Source organism: Nannospalax galili, unplaced genomic scaffold (genome assembly GCF_000622305.1).
Source record: "Nannospalax galili isolate Female #2095 unplaced genomic scaffold, S.galili_v1.0 scaffold2355, whole genome shotgun sequence".
In the NCBI taxonomy this organism is placed as follows: domain Eukaryota; kingdom Metazoa; phylum Chordata; class Mammalia; order Rodentia; family Spalacidae; genus Nannospalax; species Nannospalax galili.
This window is the reverse complement of record NW_008335454.1, coordinates 75,932-99,213: the sequence shown is the minus strand read 5'-3', so window position 1 is coordinate 99,213 and position 23,282 is coordinate 75,932. Positions and strand designations below refer to the sequence as shown.

The following is a 23,282-nucleotide window of genomic DNA, read 5'->3' as shown; positions in this document are numbered from 1 at the left end:
GCCTGCAAATTGTTCAGGGAGTTCCAAGTTTCCAGCTTTCAGGAGCCATCACCCATGCTAGGGTGGGCTTTGGCGTCTTGTCTGTGAGTCATTTCTGCCCCTTTAAATCTTCACCCATGGTTCTATAAGTAGCCCCCCCCATAAAAACTTAATTGGTTCCCTGTAGGCACCCCCTTGGCCCAAACCCCACTGCTACCAGGAGGCCTTTGCACACTGGCCCCCATAAGAGAAAGCTGGGGTGAGAAGAGAGACCCGTGGGGCTAGTACGTGGGGGAGGGGAACACCCAGGAGACTGTGTCAGTGTACAACTCGTTCCGTTTATTGTGGCAGAAGCAGAGGTTCATATAAGGCAAAAAGGTGGGGTTAGTTTTCTGGCAGGCTGGCAGGTAGGAGGAGGGAGGGGGCTTCTAAGGCTATGAGGACTTTGTCCTGTCCTCCAGTTACATAATCTACAAGGGACCCGGTTAGGATTAAAGGATTAGAGGCTTAATAGTTTTTCTTGGGGGTTGTTGGGTAAGAGACAGTGTGTCTAGAATGGAGCAGGCCAGTTTCCTGCCATCCTCACTAGGAGGTATCCAGCCTGGTGGCCATGCTCTACATTCCAGGAACCCCTGACTTATCCCAATAGTTCCCCAAGTTAACTTTGGTGGTATCCTTGCTTTGGTGTTTCCTTGGTTCCTTATTTGCACTGATTTTTTTTCACAGCTCCATGTTAACTGTGTCACACAAAATAGGTTCTAGCAACCAAATCCGATGGGCAAGTTGGTCCCAGGTGTATAAACCACTCTGCCACCTTACTGGTCCTAATTCCATCACACTGAATGCATATAACAGAAAATGACTTTAATTTTTTAAAATATTTAAGACTTTGCTTTATATGTACACGTACCTGTGCATGTGAGAATGCCAGGGTGTATGTGTATATGTTGGTCAGAGATCAGCTTGAATAAGTCAATTCTCTCCTTTTACCACTTGATCCCAGGGATCAAACTCCAGTCATTAGGCATGGCAGCAAATGCCTTTAACCACTGAACCTTCAGGTGTACCTGAATTCTATTACACTGAATGAATACAGCATAAAATGGTTTTTATGCATTTTTGTTTGTTTTATATGTGTGCATGTGAGTGGGGCAAGTACGTGAAATGTATAGGTCCATTCATGCCTCCTGCCACTGCACAGGTCTGGACAGCCAAAGGACAACTTTAGGAGTCAGTTCTCTCCTTTTATCATGTGGGTCCCAGGGATTGAGCACAAGGCATCATGTTTGGCAATAAGTAATTTTACCTGCTGAGGAATCTCAGCAGCCCTAATTCCACCAAGTTGAATTCATATAACAAAAAAAGTTTCTTTTGACTCTAATTTTATTTATTTACTTATATTTACATAGTGTATCCATGTGGGTCAGAGAACAAGCTTTGCAAATATTATTCTTTGCTTCTACCATGAGGATTTAGGGCTCAAATTCCAGTTGACAGACATGGCAGCCAGATTTTTACAAGATGAGGTATCTTGCCAGCCCTAATTTCATCACCTTGAATGCATAGAAAATAAAAATTTTTATACCTTTAAAATTTCTTTTAAAAAATTTTTATGTGTATGCATGTATTGCCTGCATGTAGGTAAGTACACCGGTGCCGTGCAGTGCCTGTGGAGGTCAGAAGACGCTGTCGGATATGCTGGGACTGGAGTTATGGACAGTTGTTAGCTGTCATGTGGGTGCTGGGATTCGAACCAAGGTTTCTGTAAGAACAACCAGTACTCTTAACTGCTGAGCCATTTCTCCAGTCCCATACGTTTAAAATTTCTATGACATTTTATTTATTTATTTATTTATTTATTTATTTATTTATTTATTTATTGGTCTTTTTGAGAAAAAGTCTCTCTGTAGCCCCAGCTGGCCTGGAACTCACTATGTAGACCATGCTGGCCTTGAACTCACAGAGATCCACCTGCCTCTGCCTCTCAAGTGCTGGGATTACAGGCGTGCATCCCCATGCCTGGCTTACAACATTTATTTGCTTATTTATTTTTATGTATTTATTTTGGTGGATGTGCACATGCCACAGTGTGTGTATGTGGAAGTCAGAGGACAACTTGTGCTTTTGGTCAGATGACAGCTAGGAGAATTTGGTTGTCTTCTACCATTTTGATCCTAGGGATCAACCTCAGGTCCTCAGTCTTGGCAATAAGCACTTGTATAGGGTGAGCCATTTCGGCCGCTCTAAAGTTGAAAGCATAATATAGAAAATGACTTTAAAGACTGTTTAAAATTATATTTAGTTTGTTTTATCCTCTGTGTGTGTGTGTGTGTGAGAGAGAGGAGAGAGAGAGAGAGAGAGAGAGAGAGAGAGAGAGAGAGAGAAATGCAGGCCTGTTTCTATCCACCTGTCAGTTGCTACTTTCGGGTTTAGCAGTCAAAGAACAAATTGCAGGAGTCGTTCCTCTCTTCTGCCCTGCGGGTCTCATGGTTCAAGCTCAGGGCGTCAGGCTTGACAGCAAGTGACTTTGCCTACTGAGTCATCTCACCAGCCCTAATTCCACCAAATTGAATGCATATAACAAAATATTGCTTGTTTATTTACTTATTCATTCATTCATTTGTTCATCTATTTGTTGTGTGTATGTGTGTGGGTTACAGAACAACTGAAAATTGGTTCTCTGTTTCAACACTGTGTGTTCAGGGCTCAAACTCTAGTTTTAAGACATGACAGCAAGAGCCTTTACCAGCTGATCTATTTTTCCAGCCCTAATTCCACCACCCTGGATGCATACAAGGAGAAACACCCTTAAGTTTTTATTACATTTATTTATAGCTGGATGTGGTGGTGCACACCTTTAATCCCAGTACTTGGGAAGCAGAGGCAGGCAGATTTCTATAAGATCATGGCCAACCTGGTCTACATAGCCAGTTCCAGGCCAGCTGTGGCTATAAGGAGACACTGTCTCAAAAAAGTAAAATAAGTAAAATAAACATTTATATATTTGTTACTCATTTATTGTGTGTGCCCGCCTGTGCACGTGTGGCATACACTCCTGTATATGCCACAAAGCAGATATGGAAGTCAGAGGACAACTTGCAAAAGTAAGTTCTCTCCTTCCACCATTTGGACCCCGGAAATCAAAGTCAGGTCATTAGGCTTGGTGGCAGTGGCCTATCCAGAGTAAGCCTTCTTGTTGTCCCTAACTCCACCACCTGGAATGCACACAGCAGAAGGTAGCTTCAAATGTTTATTTATTCATTTGTTTTTTTTATTTGTTATGTGTGCATGTGAGGGAGCATGCACCTGCCACTGAGAATGTGTGAAGCTCACGACAACTTTTGGGACTCAGTTCTCTCCACCATGTGGGTCCTGAGGCTCCAACTCAGGTCTACAGGCTTGGTTGGCAGCAAGTGCCTTTACCTGCTGATCCATCATCTCCTTGGCCCTAATTGCACCATATTGCATACATACTAGAAAAAATGGTTTTTTGATATTATTTGTTTGCTTGTTTATTATGTTTATGTCTTCTGGCACAAAGCCTGTGTCCGGAGTGGAAGTCAGAGGATCACTGTTGGAAATCAGTTATTTCTTTTATACTTGTGGGGTGCCTAGGTTGTCAAGCTTGGAGGCAAGCACCTTTACCTTACTGGCCATCTTTGCCAACCCTAATTCCACTACCTTGAATACATACAGCAGAAAATGACTTGAATTTTTTTATACTTATGATGTATTTATGGACTTAATTTATGTGTATGTGCATGTGTTCCTGAGTACAACAAAGTGGACCTGAGGAGGTCAGGGGACAAATGGAGGAAGTTGGTTCTCTCGTCCAGGTCAGTTAGGGGACTGGAACTCACATCCTCATACTTGCTGGAAAATGCCTGTACAAACAGAGCATTTTCCATGACCCTAATTCTATTACTTTGAAAGAATCACCATAAAATGTCATTGATTGATTGAATGATTGATTGAATGACTGATTGATTGGACTGACTGACTCTGTGTGTGTGTGTGTGTGTGTGTGCACACCCAGATGCCACTTGCTACTGCACAGATCTAGCAGTCAAAGGACAACTTTAAGGAGCTGTTCTTGTCTTCTACCATGTGGTTTTTGAGGCTTGAGCTCAGTTCATGAGGTTTGGCTACAAGGGCCTTTAACTGCTGAGTCATCTGGATGACCCTAAATCCATATTCCCAAAAGCATAAAACAAAATGGCGTTTATTTATTTTTTTGTTTATTGTTAGCATGTGTATGTGAGGGTGGGTATGTACGTAGCCCCCAAGTAGATTTTAGAGGACAACTTTCTGAAATAGTGTCTCCTACTATGCGAATTATGGGATTAATTCATTGCCCTGAAGTTTGGCGGCAAGGACTTGAACTCACTGAGCTATCTCAACAGCCATAATTCCACCATCTTGAATGCATATAACAAGAGCCAACTTAAAAATTTTTTAATTACATTTGCCCATTTGTTCTTGTTGATGGGGCCTGTGTGGATGCCCTGTGTTACTTGTCTCTGCAAAGATTTGGCAAAGAACAACTTTAGGGAGCTGGTTCTCTAATTTTACCACGAGTCCTGGGCTGACAGCATCAGGCTTGGTTCTAAGTACCTTTACTTGCTGAACCATCTCACCAGCTTTAACTCCAAGTTGAATGCATGTAACAAAAAAAAGTTTTATTTTAATTGATTGATTTTGTGTATGTGTGTAGGCACAGGCTGGTGCGTGGGTGGTGATGTCCAACAACTTTAGGAAATCAGTTCTTTTTACACCACATATGGGTTCTGGCAGGAAGCGATGGAAAATGGCTATGACTAAAAAGTGGGTGTAGTCAGTTATCGGAGTCCAATAATTATGTTTCGCTGTATTATTTGAATGTTTAAACTGATAAACTTTTTGCATTGAGAAATTTGAACAAAGCCCTCCTCCAGTCTGGGGGTCAGGCAGCAGAAGTCCTGGGCTCTATGTAGGGATCCCATTGGAAGACTTTTAAGTTCCGGCAGTCCAGAAGCGCCAGGGGGCATACTGGGAACCACAGACCCACACAGCATCACTCTTAACCACGCCTCTTTTCCTCCTCCCAGCGCTCCTGGACCCCGCCCTCCTGCCCATTGAAGCTTCCTTTTTTCTTTGCCATCCACCCCCCCACCCCCTGGAGCAAACTTTAGGCTCCTCCTTGCCCCTCCGCCATCATTTCTCTTGGTTGGAGCGCCCAGGCATCGCCTCAAGGGTTCCTCTGGAGCGTCTAGTTGCTTGCTGCTCTGAACTTTTCCTGACTGATCCAAACTTGACTGGACTCAGAAAAATGTCCGCAGTTCTGTGGACCTTCTACGATGTGGACCTTGTGTGTAAGACTGAGAGAAAGGTGAGCAACGCTAACGTGAGCAGCACGCAAGATTCGAAGGCAGTGGGAACGCAGGTGGCCACTGCCCCCAGCAGCTCTACATCAAGTTCCTTCCAACCATTTCCACCAATTAACCAGTCAGAGGTCACTTCCTTGGCTCCTAGACCCTGGAACTTCCAGGGAGCTGCTAATTGGTGCTGGGAAGACTACGCGGGGTCAGGGGAGGGCTCCCAAGGCTTGCTCCAGTCGTCAGGCAGGGGTGTGGCTCCATTCCACAATGGCGAGGGCAGGGGGCACCTGAAGGGGCAAAGAATGAGCTTTGGCCTGCTGGGCAAGGCACGTTACAAGACTGAACTGTGTTGGCCCTTTGAGGAGTGTGGCAACTGCAAGTATGGTCAGAAGTGCCAGTTTGCTCATGGCCTCCGAGAGCTGCGCATCTTGTCGCGGCACCCCAAGTACAAGACCGAGCTGTGCCGTACCTTCCACAGCGTTGGCTTCTGCCCATATGGCACACGCTGCCATTTCATCCACAACCGGAAAGAGCAGCAGCCGGCGGCGCCTTTTGAGAGCGTCTCAGAGACTCTGCATCCGGACCTCCCCTGGGAACCGAGGCTCAACCTGAATTCCAGCCACCCCCAGACCCCGGGAGGTCTCAGGGTGCCGCTGCAGCGCAAAAGCCCACTGTCGGGCACTGGCCCGCCACTGCAGGCCTCCTACACCACAGCCTTGGGCGCCCGGATGTGCTGCACAGCAGCCCAGGGCGCCACGTGCTTGATGGCGGCTCCTTATTCCAACAACGCCTTCACCTTGGGCCCTGAGCTGAGAGGTTTCCTCTCGCCGCTGGCCTGCCAAACCCACAGTTTCGCTGCCTACTATCATAACGAGCAGTTGGGCTTTGCTGCATCGACGGGGTTTCCTGCACCCCTGGCCGTGCCCTTGCTCCCCGCTGTACCGCTACCCATTGCAGAGTCCCTGCCCACCGCCTCCTTGATCACCAGGGACACCGACATCAACAGCAACACCGACATCAACAGCAACACCGACACCAACGTGGACTCTGAAGATACAGATCCCAACCACAAAGCTACTGACACCCCCTCGGCACAGTCCTCGCCCTTCAGCTTCCAGCAGCTGTGTATCCTGCCTGAGTCTCCAGAGTTCGACATGCTGTCCGCCCCGCTCGATTCCTTGCTGGCCTGTGTCAACTCTCTGGGATACTCCTCCAGCACAGAGAGCCCAAACTTCAACAGCAGCCACCGTCTACCCATCTTCAGCAGTTTGTGCATCTCCGAAAAATGAGGCAAGAGGGCTCCAGAGGTGAAGAGACGGAGGAGGAGAAAGAAGAGGAGGAGAAGCAGTGTTCCAGTGGATGGGGCTTCTTGCTCTCTACATTACTGGGGACACTAGGGTGAGGGTGACGAAGCCACAGGGAATTTGTAGGCCCCACTGGGACCCTGGGCTCAGAACTCCTTAGGTTTGCTGACAGTTTTCTCATTTTTTGTTAATACTGAAGAGTTTCATTTTGTTAAGAAAAAAGCTAAGAAACTTTTTTTGCTGAACAGTACAGTTGTGATGGGAAGAGAGAAAAAATACCAGTTTTTTAGGTCTCAGATGATTTGAGACACTAGGGGCAGAAAGCCTAGTACTTTTTTTCTATTGAAAGGCATGGTTACAGTTCAAACTCTTACTTTGAAAGGAATTCCTAATGTTTGTCTGACTAGTGTTAGAAAACCAGCTGGCACCAAGCTGCTGAACTACAAGATTTTAAAATCCAGTATTTTGCCAAGAATATGCCTTGATAGCAAGCCTAAGCTCTATATGTTATGGTTGGCTTTGTTTCTAAAGCAAAGTTCTCTCTGTCTTGAAGGACCAAGAGATGCTTGTGTTTTAAAACTTGATAATGGTTTTCTTGCCCCCACTTAGTGTGGTGGATATTTAGCTTAGAACCATTTCATCTGCTCTTTGCAAGCACTGGGGCATAGTATAGTTCATAATTGTTGGAAAGTAGCTGCTGAATTTCCAATTGTCTTGAGTCTTAAGCCACTGTACCAAAACACAATGTGAAAAATGCATTTAAGTTGTATACTATGAAAAGTATATATTGTGAGTTTTGTTCATAGAAGTTTGTCTAACTGATAATGAACAGTAATAGACAGTCTTATACTAAATTATGGCTGCTGCTATCAATTGGCAAAATGAAGTTTGTGCTCTTTTAATGGTAATATATGCCTTTTGTAGCTTCACTTGCTTGTTTTGTTGTAAAATAGTAAAAAAATGTTCTGTATTAAATTTGTTCTTTGACAATTTTAAACATGTATGCATGTTACTCTCACCCCCATCCTCTCCTATCTCCCTCCAATTCTGGTCAACCCCTACCCCCACCCCTCCTCCTATGGGTCCATTTCCCATGTTCATGTCTTTTTCTTTTGTTTAGTGGCACACTGAGTTAGAACCATGGTTGGCTGTATGAACATGGTTATGGGAGTACCCAGCGCAGCCTGCTGAGCTCACCAGTCATTACCCATCTGAAGATAATGATTCCGTCTCGCCTTAAAACCCCTGAGGAGTCAATAGTTTAGCAGGGAGGAATAGGGCCCCATGAACCCCTATTCATTCATCAATTTAAAAGATTGCACTATTTCATAAATTTTTTTCCTTGTTTATATAACTTTCAAATGGATGCATGATTTTTTTTTAAAAAACTTAATTTTATTTATTTTGGTGTGGAGGTGAGGACCACAGAATTTGTGGGAGTCAGTTCTCTCCTACCATGTGGATTTGAGATCCAACTCAGGTCCTTGGGCTTGGCAGCAAGTTCCTTGACCTACTCAGCCATCTTCCCAGCCCCAGATCATGATTTCTTTACAGAAATGTGTCTTGATGCTTCGGAAGTAGTTTTGAGAAATATTTTTGTTTTCTTAGAATATATGATGCTGCCCATTCAACTTGGAGAGGGAGAAATGACCACAAACTTTGCTATCAGGTTACATTGGCATACTTTACTAATTCAAACTTTTTGAACTATCAAAAAATGTGTTTGCTGATTGCACCAATCCTATTACAGTATGTTCTGTAGTGTAAAAGAACTTACCTTATATCTTCCTCAACTAGTTATGTATTTTTTTAGTGCTTGAATGTAGGATGAATTCAACTGCACAGAAGGAGAGATTTTTGCCACTTAAAACATTTTAGCCATAGAACTGGGCTTGGTGGCTCATGCCTTTAATCCCAGCACTGGAGAGGCAGAGGCAGGTGGATCTCTGTGAGACCTAAACCAGCTTTGTCTACATAGCTCCAGGTCAGGTGTGGCTACAGGGAGACCATGCCTCACCCCCCCCCAAACACACAATTAGCTGTAAAGTGAAGAGGCCACCTCTCACTGCTGAAATTGCATGCAGTATATGAATATCCCTAGTTTAATTATAGAGGATTCCAAACTTTGTACTATCATTTTTTCATGTAAAAAGGAGGAATGCCTCCTGAGTTTTCTGGATGGCAAATGAGCAGGAGCTTATAGTTTGTATGTAGGTGCAGTTGGAGCACTATGTATGTACTCTCTGGCCTAATTTGACAGAAGAAGGCTTTTCCTTTTTTGCTTTTTTTAAAATTTAGTTATTAAAAAATTTTATGTGTATGAGTGTATTACCCAGGTGTATGTAAGTGCATCCATGTCGTGCACTGCCCGAGGAGGTCAGAAGAGCGTGTCAAATCCCCTGGAACTGGAGTTACAGACAGTTGCTAGTTGCCATGTGGGTACTGGGAATCAAACCCAGGTCCTCTGCAAGAGCAGCCAGTACTCTTAAGCACTTAAACACTGTGCTATCATCTCTCCAACTCTTGATTTTTTTTTTAGTAATTTTGTCCTTGTTTTGTCTTTTTCTCAAAGCTTAGGACCAAATCCAGGGCATTGTACTTAATAGGCAAGTGCACTCCTCCATGAGCATTTTAAACTCCCAACCCCAGAAGTAGGCTTTTTAGCATGACAAGATGAGTCAGTTTGAGATCTAATATATTTAAGGGAACCAGTTCATTACAGATTGTGACTATAAACACCATACTATAAATGTTTTGTAATTTTTCCCTCAATAGAATTTTTGGATGGGGGAATAAATTAGAACAGAAGGTCATATGAGCTCACGGAAGTTGTATGTCAACTTTAACCCTACATCCACATAAATGTTTGTGTTAATCCAAGTAAGATCAAAATCCCACTAGGATAAGAGACTCCAAGTGGTAAACAGTCTTACCTTGATTGTTTTCAGTGCATGAATTGCTTTACTTTCTTCCACAAGACCAATGACATTTGTTCCAATGTTCACTGGGACATGACCACTTTCCACATCAGTACTGAAGATTTATTCATTAATCCAGCTGTAGTCAGTGGACACAACAGTCACAGTTCCCCTGATAGACTTCACCTGGGAGTTTCCTGTGACACAAGTAAACAAAAGTCACACTTTTCACATCAAATACAAAAAAACTCACTATGCAGAAGTCCTACACTGACCACATGTGTAGACATGAGCATATATCATCACTTCTCTGACCATATTGTCCATGTCAAAGACAATAGCCACTTCTTCCCCATAAGTTTCTTATGACTGGTGAATGGAGCATCCATGTCATCAGTTTCATCTGTGGGTGACCTGTCCAAGTAAGAGTGCAAATGTCATCATAGCTGCTCAGGAAACCTCTTTAAACTCCCTCCATTGGAGCTGGAGAAATGAATCAATGGTTAAGAGCACTGGCTGAGTTTGGATCCAAACCCCCACAAGGTAGCAAAGAACCATCTGTAATTCCAGTTCCAGGGAATCTGATGGCCTCTTCTGACCTACACACACACTGCACTTACATACATGCGGGCATAACACTCATACATAAAATAAAAATAAAATCAGTTTTAACAAAAGATTGAAACTCCCTCTATCACTACTATACATCTTCCTCAGCAGCAGCAAATGCATAGACACAGCTCAAGATTCTTCAACATCCTTTCAGACAGAGCACTGAATGATATGTGGAGACTTGTGGACATGTATACAAAATTCTACTTTATCCTGCATAAACCTGATAGGTAAGAGTATTTTGGAATCTGACTTCAGTATTCTCCCAGAAAAACTGGTCACCTGCCTTCTTTCGTAAACTACTTATGACTGCTTCTTGGCTTCACATCCATGTGTCCATGGGAAACAAGGATAAATTTGCTCTCAGTGTAGGATGCTTCCCATCTTTGGGAAATAGAAAAAGGCATCTTGCAAGGAGAAAGTTCAGTACAGCTCACAAAGACTTTTGTGTCATGCGTTCTGTGAGTTGGTCCAAATACCCTTCTGCTCTGTCCCACCAAGAGACCTTGGGTCATAGTTCAATGTTGGCCTAACTCTGGGAACTCAGAAGCACTTCCTACTCAACAGCTACCAAGGATGACTGGGGCCCCCTCCTGCTTTTCTTGCCCTGCGAAGCCTCATAGTTGAGAGCCTTTCTGAGGAGTCTCTTTGCGTATAGGACAGGGGACTGAGTCCCAGAAGAGTATCTTGCACCTGAGTTTCATTAGAATCCATCCTCCTCTCGAAGAAAGCTAAAATTCAGTGCACAAGGTTCAGCATGTTGCTGACACCATAAGCACTGGCAACAAGGTATAGGGCCTCCTTTTTCTGACTTTCGGGCCGAACTCCAGTTCCTATTCCTCAGCCCCTGTGAGGTGGTAAAAGATAGTGTGTATCCCTCAGGAGAGCTAAGCACTCTTCTAAGCCCTAGGTATATCACGATGAAAAAGATGAATTCATTGGTCTTACATGTAGAACTAGCATTATAGTGAGGATAAGTGAAGTAGGGCTACATATCAACCAACTTTTCTCAAACTGCGACTTCTTGTTCAGGATCAGCAACACCTGAACAGCTTAGAAATCAAAATTTTGGAATTTTCCAGAAAATGAAAAGCACTTGTTAGCTCCCATGTCAGGCCCAGTGCTGTCCCTTTGTCACAATGGTGTCATTCTCAACTAAAGAATGTTTTTCAATTTTTTAAAAAAATATTACAGAGCTGGAGAAATGGCTCAGCAGTTAAGAGCACTGGCTGCTCTTGCAAAAAACCTGGGTTTGATTCCCAGCATCCACATGGCAGGTAACAAAGGGATCCGATGCCCTCTTCTGACCTCCTCAGACATTGCAGGACATGGGTGCATTTATACACAGCCAGACAATACACTCATGCACATAAAATAAAAAAATAAAAATAATTTTAAGCTATTACGTTTTTGTGTTTGTGCATATGTGTAGGAGCTTGTGCAACAGCACCCATGTGGAGGCCAGAGGCCAATTGTAGGAGTCAGCCTTTCTCTTCCACTATGTGGGTCCAGGGGATGGAACTTAGGTGACTTGGCTTCCAGCACCTTTACCCGTTGAGCCAACTCACCAGCCCTCACTTCTTTTTTAAAGAGAAAATCAAAGATTATTTGAGATCTGGAGCAGCTCCACTAACCAGACAGGAGCCAGAGGCTCTGTAGCCAGAGCCAGAGATTCTGTAAAGGGTCAGGATCAGCATAGACTCCGGAGACCAGGACACAGTTATGAAGGCCCTGGCCTCTTTCTGCTGGATGTCTACTACTCTGAAATTTGCCACAACTGCTTTTGCAACACCCCAGCTTGCTTGTATAACTGCACACCTTTTATCAGGAATGCTAGAGGCCACAGTCACTCCTCAGCCTCAGGCTCAGGCTACAGCAAACTGTGCACTGCAGTTAGCACAACATACTCCCTGGGTCTAAGGAACTAAGTGTCTGAGAAAGCTCTAGGAACTGCAGGCTTTCAGCATTCACTGCTGGCTGCATCGTTCATGTCTTCCATCTCCTTGGTGATATACTTCACCAGCCTGATATTTGTCAGGTAGAACATGTTGCAGAGGGCCCCAAGGAAGTAGAGTGTTGATGTGGAGGCCAGAATTCATGCACTCTTCTCACTCACGGTCTTCTGGATCATCTGCTGGCTCAAATATCTGCCCAAGGATCTTGGCCTTGGACTCCACAGGAAGAAGGAGGAGGCATGGCCAGCTGTGGCATGAGAATAGAGGATGTTTTGGACAGACTGGGCTCTCTGCCTGTAGCACCTGCCATGCTTAGCCCAAGAGGACAGGGCCCCTGGCTAGGTGCCTTTCCAGTTTCTTCTCTCTAATCCCACAACCCTAGGATGCTTCTGCTTCACACTGAGCTGGCTACCTGGTCACCACAGGGCCTTGGTCTCCCTGTGCTTATTTTCTTTCCTGCTGGGCCAGGTGGGGAAACAGAGGGGGCAGGGATGGTACAGGGGTGTCTCTTTTGCCAGGGCTTTTCAAAATTGACCGTCGTTTCAAGCATCACCCTTGCCACACTGAGTGACCATTCCTTCCCAAAGACTGAGGATTTGTCCAGAAGAGGAAAGAACAATGGAATGTACAGAAACTGGTTTTCTGGTGGTCTGGACTTAGGTGCTCCTTCAAGAGCACAAGAGTGCCCAAACATGTCCACAGAGGTTAGGAATGGACTGGAACTGCCCAAAGGATGAAGGAATGAGATGTAAATGAAAGAGGAGGCTTTCCTGTTTCCCAGTGTTCATGCAAGTAGAAACACTGTATGCTGAGGGTGACAGACAGTCCCCATCAGCCTAGTGTGTGATGAATGTGGCAGCTGGACTTCCACCTGCCCTCATCTGTGCTTTACTAGGCAGGGGCACTGCGCCTGAGTTTGCAGGGTCACCAGCAGGCTCTGCCAACAGGGTGCTCTGTCGAAGTGACAGTGATGCTTCTGCCCACATCCTGGGGGCTGGAACAGAATCCAGATGCTCCATCTCCTAGAAGCTTGGAGCTGTCGTGTTCACTGGATGTTTGCCAGCAATTCATCTCCTCTTCTGTAACTGCACTAGGGGAACTTAAATAGCCTGACTCCCTTTTTCAGAGAACTGACTCCTTGTAGTCCCCTGGAAGATGAAGAAACAATCCATGCAGAATAAAGTATAAGGTACAGGCTTTTCCCTCTCTCTGAACTTTTTTAATTTCACATAATATAATAGTTTACTTTTGAATTTGAATATAAATCTGCACCTTTGGGGGCTGGAGAGATGGCTCAGTGGTTAAGAACACTGACTGTGTTCTTAACAGAAGACCCAGGTTCGAATCCCAGCACCCACATGGCAGCTAATAACTGTCCATAACTCCAGTTCCAGGGGGATCCGGCAGCCTCTTCTGTCCTCCTCGGGCATTGCACGACATGGTGAAAAAAGATGAATGATCTGCAACTATTGGAAATATGTATAGCAGTAACTCAACATGAACTTAGCTTCTGCCTTTGTCTACAAAGCTAGAAATGTAGGAGGGTTTTTTCATTAAAATATTATTATTTTTAAAAAATAGAGCATTATATTAGGCTCCAGTCTAGACACATTCAATTAGAAACTCTGGGGGTTGGAAATCAGCAATCTGTTTACAAGTTCTCGGTGGAACTTTGCTCACTGCTAATGTTTAAGAAACATTGATATAAATAATGGAGAAAAATACCAGGTGGGGAAGCTTTCCAATACTGTTGTGTTAGGAGGAGAGAGCACCTGACCCCGAAGAAGAAAGAAGTAACTAAAGAAGCAGGACAGAGAACACAGGGTACCATGTTAGTAGAAGATACATGTACAGGAGTAAAAATGACACAGTATGTTTAAGGATTCCTTCAAGTGCAGAGTAATATGGAAGCTTCATGTTATGGTTAAAGGAAACAAAGACAAGATCTTTTAGACAAAGGGAACAACAGTATCCTGCAAGTTCTTACTATATATGGGGAAGGTAGACAACTAGACTGTCCAGAGCACGGGTACAGACTGGGAGGGTGCCTGGACTGCTCTGCAGGCAGAGGGTGAGCAGCATCGACAGGAAAACTGAGATACTTAACTGTCTCGTGTGCCAGATTAAGTAAAAACATTAGTCCACACTTTCCTGATGAAGCTCTGGGTTCTCTGAATTGACAACTGTCTCTGCACTGGGAAGAAGTGCCTCCAGTTCCTTGAACAAGCCAGATATTCATGTGTTTCAGAGCCTATGATTTTACCATTCCTTAGCTAGTCAACTGGCTTGTTTACATACTTTCTTTACATCTTCGCTACAATGCTACCTTGTCAGTAAGGCCATCTATGAAGGCAATCACTGCTCTTCCTATCTACGAATGCACACTACACCCACTACATCCTGGTCTTCTCCTTTATTTTTTTCTGTAATATTTAACAAAATATTCTGACTTTATATCCACATATTTAATCTCATGTTTATACCTTTCTGGAAAGTAAGCTCCACATCTTAACAAGTTTGTTCATTTGTTTTTTTTTTTTCTTTTTCTCTCTACATAGTCTGGGCTTGTCTTGAATTCACAATCCCCTTATCTAAGCCTCCCAAGAGCAGGAATAATAGATGTGTACCACCATAGCTGACATCCTTAAATTCTTTAATTAAAATATGGTGGTTGCGGCCCCTCCTTGTCCGGGATGCTGCTGCCGCTGCTGCGGAGTAGCTGCTCCCCACCCGGCGGCGGGGGCAGCGGTGGCGGCGGCGGCGGCAGCAGCGCGGAGCGGGCAGAGGGCAGCCGGCAGGTCACACAGCTGCAGCGCGGAGCCCGCGGACCGCCGGGACCGTTCGAGGGGGCGGACGCTGAGCTCGGGGCCGAGGGGGCGCCGGATCCCGGGGCGCACGGCCGACGGCGGGCCGAGCGCGAGCCGTATGAGTGCATGGATCCCGGCGCCGCGCTGCACAGGCCGGCCGGGGGCGGCGGCCTGGGCGCGGGCTCTCCGGCGCTGTCGGGCGGCCAGGGGCGCCGGAGGAAGCAGCCCCCCAGGCCGGCGGACTTCAAGCTGCAGGTCATCATCATCGGCTCCCGGGACGTGGGCAAGACCAGCCTGATGGAGCGCTTTACCGACGACACCTTCTGCGAGGCCTGCAAGTCCACCGTGGGTGTTGACTTTAAAATCAAGACTGTAGAGCCAAGAGGAAAGAAAATTAGATTACAGATCTGGGACACAGCAGGTCAGGAGAGATTTAACAGCATTACCTCAGCTTATTACAGAAGTGCCAAGGGAATCATATTAGTGTATGATATCACCAAGAAGGAGACGTTTGATGACTTGCCGAAATAGATGAAAATGATTGACAAGTATGCTTCTGAAGATGCAGAGCTTCTCTTAGTTGGAAATAAGCTGGACTGTTAAACAGAGAAATCACCAGACAGCAAGGAGAAAAGTTTGCACAGCAGATAGCTGGGATGCGGTTCTGTGAAGCCAGCGCCAAGGATAACTTCAATGTGGATGAGATATTTCTGAAACTCGTTGATGACATTCTGAAAAAGATGCCTCTGGATATTTTGAGGAATGAGTTGTCCAATAGCATCCTCTCGTTACAACCAGAGCCAGATATCCCACCAGAACTGCCTCCACCTCGACTGCACGTCCGATGCTGTTGATTTGCTACTTTGCAGACAAAGTGCAGCAAAAAATTCCTAGAAAGGGGAAAACATTCTCTTCCGCACTACAATCATTTTGACAATTTCCTTTCACACTTTGTAATCCAAGTCAGAGCTATACACTAACTTGTAAATATGCAAATATGCAATCCTGGGTAAGTTTGGGTTATAAGTTACATATTTCCCTCCAAATTCTGTTTCCTTCATCGCCCCAGTGTCTAGTGTACCTACACTGGGAGATGTAGTACTTCTAATATATGAAGAATGGGAGAGAAGAAGGTAGATGGTTTCTTAAGTAACATAATTGTCCTTGTTAATTATGAGGACAGATATTCTGATAAAAAAGAGAACATGGTGCTTTGCTTACTGTTGAAAGAAAATTTGTAAAAACTAAGGATTTTTTTCAAAAAGAAGCTACAATAACTGCTTTTTCTTTATTTACAAGACTTTCCTCCAGCTGTAGCAACTTGAGGTTTGGAGTGTGTCTGCCACCTCAAAGCACCCTCCAGAGCTGCCATTGAGGTTATTTATTGATTCTGTGATGAGAGGGTAGTCCTGATTAGAGGCCTGAGTTTGACTTGGTCCCGGGCCTGCAGAATCTCTGGGTTCCCTGATGGATATGACTTAGGCTTTTCAGAACGATAAATAAAGATTCAACAAAGAAAGAACTGGTGAACTGGGGATGTAGCTCAGCATTTGAGCATTTGCCCAGCATGCCAGGGTTCAATTCCCGGCATCACACCCCCAAAAAATTGAAAGAAGGATTTTTGAAACATTAGAAAAAGATTTTAAAGCCACGCTGCTGTCCTACATAAATCCTGTTTAAAGGAATTTTAAAGAGATACATTTTACTATATCAAAGAACACACGTGTATTTGCCTAAACATTCTGTATTTTGTAATGAGCAACGCTCCCCTTTATGCTGAAGCTCACTCCTATCAAGCCTAGACTGTGTTCATTTTTGGGGGGGGGGATCTGATTATGAATTTGTGAACTCTATCTTTGGTATATCTTTTATTAAACTACGCTGTTTTGTTTAGTCAAGGTAAATAAGTATGTATTTGAATGTGTCCCAAGTGTTGTGGTATGAGAAGCATCGTGGTCTTTCTACACTAATGAAGTGCAAATAAAATTTTGTATTTATGAAGGACAAAAAAAATATGGTGGTTGCAGGAGCCGGAGAGATGGCTCAGGGGTTAAGAACACTTGCTCTTCTTCCAGAGGACCTCGGTTTGAATCCTAGCACCCGCAAGGTGGTTCACAAACATCCATAACGCCAGTTCCAGAGGATCAGACACCCTCTTCTGGTCTCTGCAGGCATTGCATGACATGGGTGCACTTACATGCAGGCAAAGCACTCATACATATAAAAGTAATAAATATTTATGAAAAATAAGGTGGTTGCTCTGCTTCTACCTTCAGAATGTCCTTGCACTTTAAATTCTCATAACTGAACTAAAACTGGACTGTGTGTCTTCCTTGTCCGCCCATCCTTCAAGTGGCCCCCATTTTTATACTGATTGTGTTGCACAATGCCCCCCATCATTTCCTCCACTCTCCCATTCAAGTTTTATGAATACACCTCATTTGTAGAGTAGCCACAGTCCCCATCACTCAGTTATCTTGGAAGGCTTACACATCTCCAAGCAGTTCTGCAGGACTGTGGAAGGACAGTCTTCATGTCATTGGTGACAGACCTTTATAGACACCACCCTGACATTGCTGTAAATATGCATGCCATATTTGAAGAGTTTGATTCTGTGTCACTCCCAAAGAAACCTTGCTCAAAGGGCCTTCAATCCAACCCATTATTGGCTAACCTGGTTTCACTATTACAGAACTAGAACCAGTGATGGATTCTACCTGTTACAATACATTATATATAGCTACCAATTGCTGTTCTAGTGGTGGCCACAAATAACCCCACCCCAAGGGCTGCCAAACCCCTAGAGAGATGGTTCATGTGTACTCCAGTATTAGTGGCTCTGGGGTCATGGTGACATAATGCTGGTATCTTATAGACATACAACGCTGTTGCATGGCTGTATGGAGCCCAGATGGCACCTAGACAATGATTGTTGGCTACACCATTGTGCTGGACAGCTTTAGTGTCAACTTGACACACCTGGGTTGAGGGAGCCTCAATTGGGGAATTGCCTCCATTGGACTGGCCTGTGGCCGTGTCTGTGGGGCATTTTCTTGATTGTTGAGTGATGTGAGAGGGACCAGCCCACTGTGGGTGGTGCCACCCCTGGACAGGTGGGCCTGTGTTGGATGAGAGAGCAAGCTGAGCAGGGGCCAGGGAAGCAAGTCAGTAAGCAGCATTCTTCCATGGCCTGTGCTCTAGCTCCTGCTTCCAGGTTCCTGCCTTGAGTTCCTACCTTGGGCTCCCTAATGAACTGTAACCCAGGAGATAATAAGCTGAATAAACCATTTCCTCCACAAGTTGGTAGTGGTCAGAGTGTTTTGTCACAGCAATGAAGAGACAAATTAAGAAAACCATCCATCATCAACCCGATAGACTCACTCAGATTTGGGGTCCATACAAGTATGTAGTACATCAAGAATAATTTGTTTTCACCTGAGATCAACAATGAACGTGTGTCATATCAAGTAACCCCAGAGTGTCTGTATAGCTTCACCATCTGTCATAGCTTTGTGGCTCAGGATTTGGCGCTTCAGGAAAGGCTTTTAGAACAGGGATCTATTGAGGATGTTGTGAATCTGCTCTGGGCTGTCTTGAGATTAAGAAAGGACCCAGCTTAAAGGAGCCACTGGGGAGTAGCATGGAAGCAGAAGGGTCAGTGTTTCCTTGGTGTCAATTGTTCCAGCAGAGAACAGAGAACTAGGGAGGAAGAACAAGAATAAAGGAAAGAAAGCTCACCTTCCCTGGTCTCACAGATACTCAAAGCAAACTCCTTGTCATTCTTATTTTCCTCACAAACAACCATCACTGCCTCTCTGTCTGCTCCAAGTTTCAGCTCATAATTCAAAACCTGTGGTTAGTGTTGGGCAAAAAGACTTGTCTCCACCTCTGCAGGAGGGAGTAGCTGGTTCTGCACATTTAGGGAGAGTAAAGTCAAAGTCAACACTAGAGCTTCAAATTGAAACCACAAGCAACATGGTTACTTTGCTCATTGCAGTTTTACTGTAATGATGGCTTTGTTTTCTCTTTCAGACATAGCATGGGTTAATGTAATTATAAGAAATAAAATTATTCATCCATGTTCTAAGCACCTACTTTACAAACGGACACTTTTCATCACAATAGTTGTAATTTGGGCGCTATGTTTTTAACAAAATCATTGCTGATAGAATAAATATATAAAAATATTGATAGCAATTTAATAGTTTGTTTAAAATCTTTTATCTTACAAATAGTCATATTAAACCCAAGAGACTGCCGGCAGTGTTGGCACATGCATTTTAAAATACTTTATTTATTATTTTTTATGTGTATGCATGTATTGCCTGCATATATGCAAGTGCACCCATGTCTTGCAATACCCACAGAGGACAGAAGAGTGTGTCAAATCTCATAGAACTGGAGTTCCAGGCGGCTGTTAACTACCATGTGGAATCAAACCCTGGTCCTCTGCAAGAGCAGCCTGTGCTCTTAACTGCTGAGCCATCTCCCCAGCCCCTGGCACATGCTTTTAATCCCAGCACTCAGGAGGTAGAGGCAAGACAGATGTCTTGGTCTACCTGGCCAGTTCCAGGCCAACTGGGGCTGCAGGGTGACCATGTCTCAGAAAAAAATTCCAACAATAGCAACAACAACCCAGAGACAGTATCTTAATTGTAAAGCAAAGCCAGTTCTTTGTTTTCATTTTTGTTTTGCTTTGAGACAGGGTCTCACTATGTAGCCTTTCCTGGCATGAAATTCACTTTGTAGACCCAGTGATCTTAGAACTCACAGTGATCTGCCTGCTTCTGCCTCCCAAGTGATATGACTAAAGGTGTGCACTAGCACACGCATCCTACAAAGCCAGCTCTTAAAAAAATTATCAATTGATATCTTGGACATAAATATACAAGGCAGTGACTGGCTAAAAATGTGTAAAGGTCTGTGCTGGGTAGCTTTAGTTGTCAACTTGGGACACCTAGAAAGAGGGAGCCTCAGCTGGTGAATTGCCTCCATTAGACTGGCCTGTGGCCATGTCTGTGAGACATCTTCTTGATTATTGAGTGATGTGGGAGGGCTCAGTCCACTACCTTGAGCTCCCTCAGTGATGAACTGTGACCCGGGGGATGTAAGCCAAATAAACCCTTTCTGTAGAAAACCAGGATGCCAGGCCCTAGGGTGAGATGAGTCTAAAACTTTTAAGTCCAGGCTGCATTCTCTGCTAAAGGGAGGGGCACTGAAAACAGTAGCTGTGATAATCCCTGTCTTGCAGAACACTGCCAGACTGGCAGGAGAAAGAGGCCTGGTCATAAGTGCAGGCTCCCTGCTCGGTGGGAAAGCATCTTCGTCAACAACCCTTAGCTTATCTCCTTGTCCTGAACAAATAACTCAGCTATCCTTAGCTAAGAGATTAGGCCAGGTTAAAGGTTTACTCCTGAGCTAAAAGCTAAAAGTTCGCCATGCTTTTAGCTCTAAGAAAGAAAACATTGTGGCCACTAAATTACCGGATGGGCACTGATAACCTTGAGTAAAAGTGTAAGAATCCCTCTGGCACCAACTAACAGACTAAATGTCCTGTTTCTTTGTACCCTAAATCTTTGTGACTGCCATATTCCACGTAACTGCTAGTTCTTTGGGATGTATAAAAACCATCTGAATTAAATAATAAACAGCTTGTTGAAAAGACACAGGGTCCAAGACTCTGTCGCCAATCAAATCTCTCTGCCCTGAAGCCAGTAGGTCCCCCACTAAGCAAAGCAATCCTGAGTCCCAACACTTTTCCTCCCCAAGTTGGTATACTGATCAGAGTGTTTTGTCACAGCAATTGAAGGTAAATTAAACAAGGTCTTAGAAAAATTATGTGTGGCATGAAATAATTGAAACTACTTGTAAATCTTTGTGGACACATATGTAGGCATATTCTCCTAACAAATCTAAACAGATCAGGTCTCTTAAATTAACAGTATCGGGTCTCTTAAATTAAAAATCTTGAGGACCCCTCCCTTAACACCAATCCAGGAATGAGTTTTCTACTGACCCTATGGCTATTCTTCCCTCTGAACCCTACCTCAGCCATTCCCCACTACACCTACCCACTGTGTTTCTATAAATTTGAAATGAGATAAAGATAATATGTAGATAATCTTAAAATTTCTAAGGTCATAGCTTAGTCAATTAGTCTAAGGATGTCTAGTCAAGGTTTATATAAGGATGTTGCCCAAGCTCTATCTACATAGCACATAATAATTAAAAGTACTGGACTGGTATAACTAACCTTGTTGGATGTTTAATATCCAGACTATAAGGCCTATATTAATCTGGTCAGAGGGACTTAAAGGTACAAATTTTTGTTCCTTGCCCTCCAAGATCAAACAAGTTCAGGAGCTATGGAGCATCTCTCAAAATGTCCCATAACTTTGGTGACTCACCTGGCCTCGTGTTCAGGGAGGCCATGGAGACCCCAGAAGATGGATTTGAACCAGTGTCCAGTCCTCAAAGAGGAGGGTCAACACAGAGGAAACATTTCCTCCATGCTTCCAAGCAAAACCCTGGTTAAGCAGGACCTATTGACTTATCTTCACATAGATGGAATTGGTAAAAGAAAAGCCTGAGGAGCCAGGGGATCCCCCCAAGCCCATATGATCCCTGAGAACCAAATCCTCATATGACCTTAAGAGTACAAATAAATTGGGTTTTGGGGCCAACAGTATGGTCTTAAACACCCAAAAGGAAAGTATAACCAAAGATTAAAGTCATCAGTATATTTTAATAGTTCGAGAGATCATAAAACCGAGACATTAGACTTAAGTTCTTATGCTATTTAGACAATTATATCTCATTGATGATTTTGTTCCTAATAAGACAACACTACTCAGATGTAAGACTTCAAATCTTGGTGAGCAATACTGTAGTGCCCACCTACAGCTAAGGGAGACAACCAACTATTGTTCTAGCCTAAAAAGTTAAATGATGGCTAAATTTATTTTCTCTCCCTATCTAGACACCTTTGAGAGGTAACTGACACTGATTCTAACCATGCCAACAGCTATCAAAATGCCTGAAAACAAATCCTGAGTCCATCACTCTCGAGTCCAGCCTTGGAAGAGGGGAAAAAATAACAAAAGAGCTATTCCCTTGGTGTTGACCACTGCTCCTTGCCTCTTCAGATATTTTCAGGACCAAAATCCAAAAATTAACTCTTACTCTCATACTAATTTTAATCAGCTGTTACTTTCCTTCCCTCCACATGTATATGAGTGCCTGTCAGCTATCAAGGACCCTGTTGAGATGCACAAAGAGGTAACCCCCCCTGTCTGATTGACCCCTAATCCAGCCCCGACGCCCCATCGACCTTGTCCAGCAGGAAGTAGCAAGACAGCAATGGCACTCCCTACCCTATAACACAAAAGGCTGGAATGTTAGGGTTCAGATACACAGCAGTCCCACCCACTCATCAAGAGGGCTTCATGGTTCTGCAGGCCCCTGAGAAGAGCACCCTGATCTTTGAAGTCAAAAGCAGACATTTCTCCACAGTTTGGTCAGCACAGCAGGCTTCCCCTTTGATCTCAAAAGGGGGCAGGTTTTAACAGTCCCACTCTCCCGCTTCTCCCCCCCCAACCACCTAATCTTTAAAAAATATATCTTCCCACCTTCTGCACCCCCTGAAGCCCCCCCCAATAAAAGACCCCAGCTCACGATCTGTGGGTGGACATTTTTTCCCTCTCCCAAAGGGAACTTTGTCCGTGGAAAATAAAATTCTGTCCCACTGAGTGCTTTCTCCTGATCAACCTGATTCATCCATCGGCTTCTTCATCTATCATACAACAGTTACAGGCACATGTGTAAACATTTTGGGGACAATGCCAGTATTTGGAGTTAAAAAAAAAATAAATGTTTATTGCTGGCAACTAAATGGTGTTTATAGCATCTTTTATCATACAGTAGATTTCATACATTCACTAAACTTTTCTGAGCTGTTCTATATGCAAATATGTGTTTTACTGTTATCTATCTTCTGTGTACATTTGTTATTAAAATACAGTAAAGTATAAAAAAGTCTTGCCACTTCCTGCTGGACAAGGTCGTCGTGGGGGATTTGAACCCAGGTTTTCTGCAAGAACAACCAGTGTTCTTAATCGTTGAGCCATCTCTCCAGCCCCTATTTTGTTATTTTAAAGCAAAATAAGCCAGGCGTGGTGGTGCACTCCTTTCATCCCAGCACTCGGGAGGCAGAGGCAGGTGAATCTCTGTGAGTTCAAGGCCAGACTGGTCTACATAGTGAGTTCCAGGACAGTTGGGGCTACAGAGAGACCCTGTCTCAAAAAGACAAAAAAAAGCAAAATAGGGGCTAGAGAGTTGCAGATAAGATCAC

General features: G+C 44.1%; 2 protein-coding genes across 2 annotated transcripts; both read left to right on the top strand.

The window, feature by feature from the left end:
• The first annotated feature begins 5,287 nt into the window (after positions 1-5,287).
• LOC103731904 (mRNA decay activator protein ZFP36L2-like) lies at positions 5,288-6,625 on the top strand. The gene has a single exon (XM_008830403.1). The coding sequence runs from the start codon at positions 5,288-5,290 to the stop codon at positions 6,623-6,625; it is 1,338 nt and encodes a 445-aa protein (XP_008828625.1).
• Positions 6,626-14,905: 8,280 nt separating this feature from the next.
• LOC103731903 (ras-related protein Rab-12-like) lies at positions 14,906-16,119 on the top strand. Its single transcript, XM_008830402.3, is given in 2 exon segments — positions 14,906-15,530; positions 15,533-16,119. Coding segments are annotated over 2 exon segments (726 nt in total). The 5' UTR covers positions 14,906-15,058; the 3' UTR covers positions 15,787-16,119.
• The last annotated feature ends 7,163 nt before the right edge of the window (positions 16,120-23,282 follow it).

What these genes read in the sequence shown, in the direction of transcription:
- LOC103731904 (XM_008830403.1), top strand. Translation starts at nt 5,288, where the DNA reads ATGTCCGCAGTTCTGTGGACCTTCTACGATGTGGACCTTGTGTGTAAG.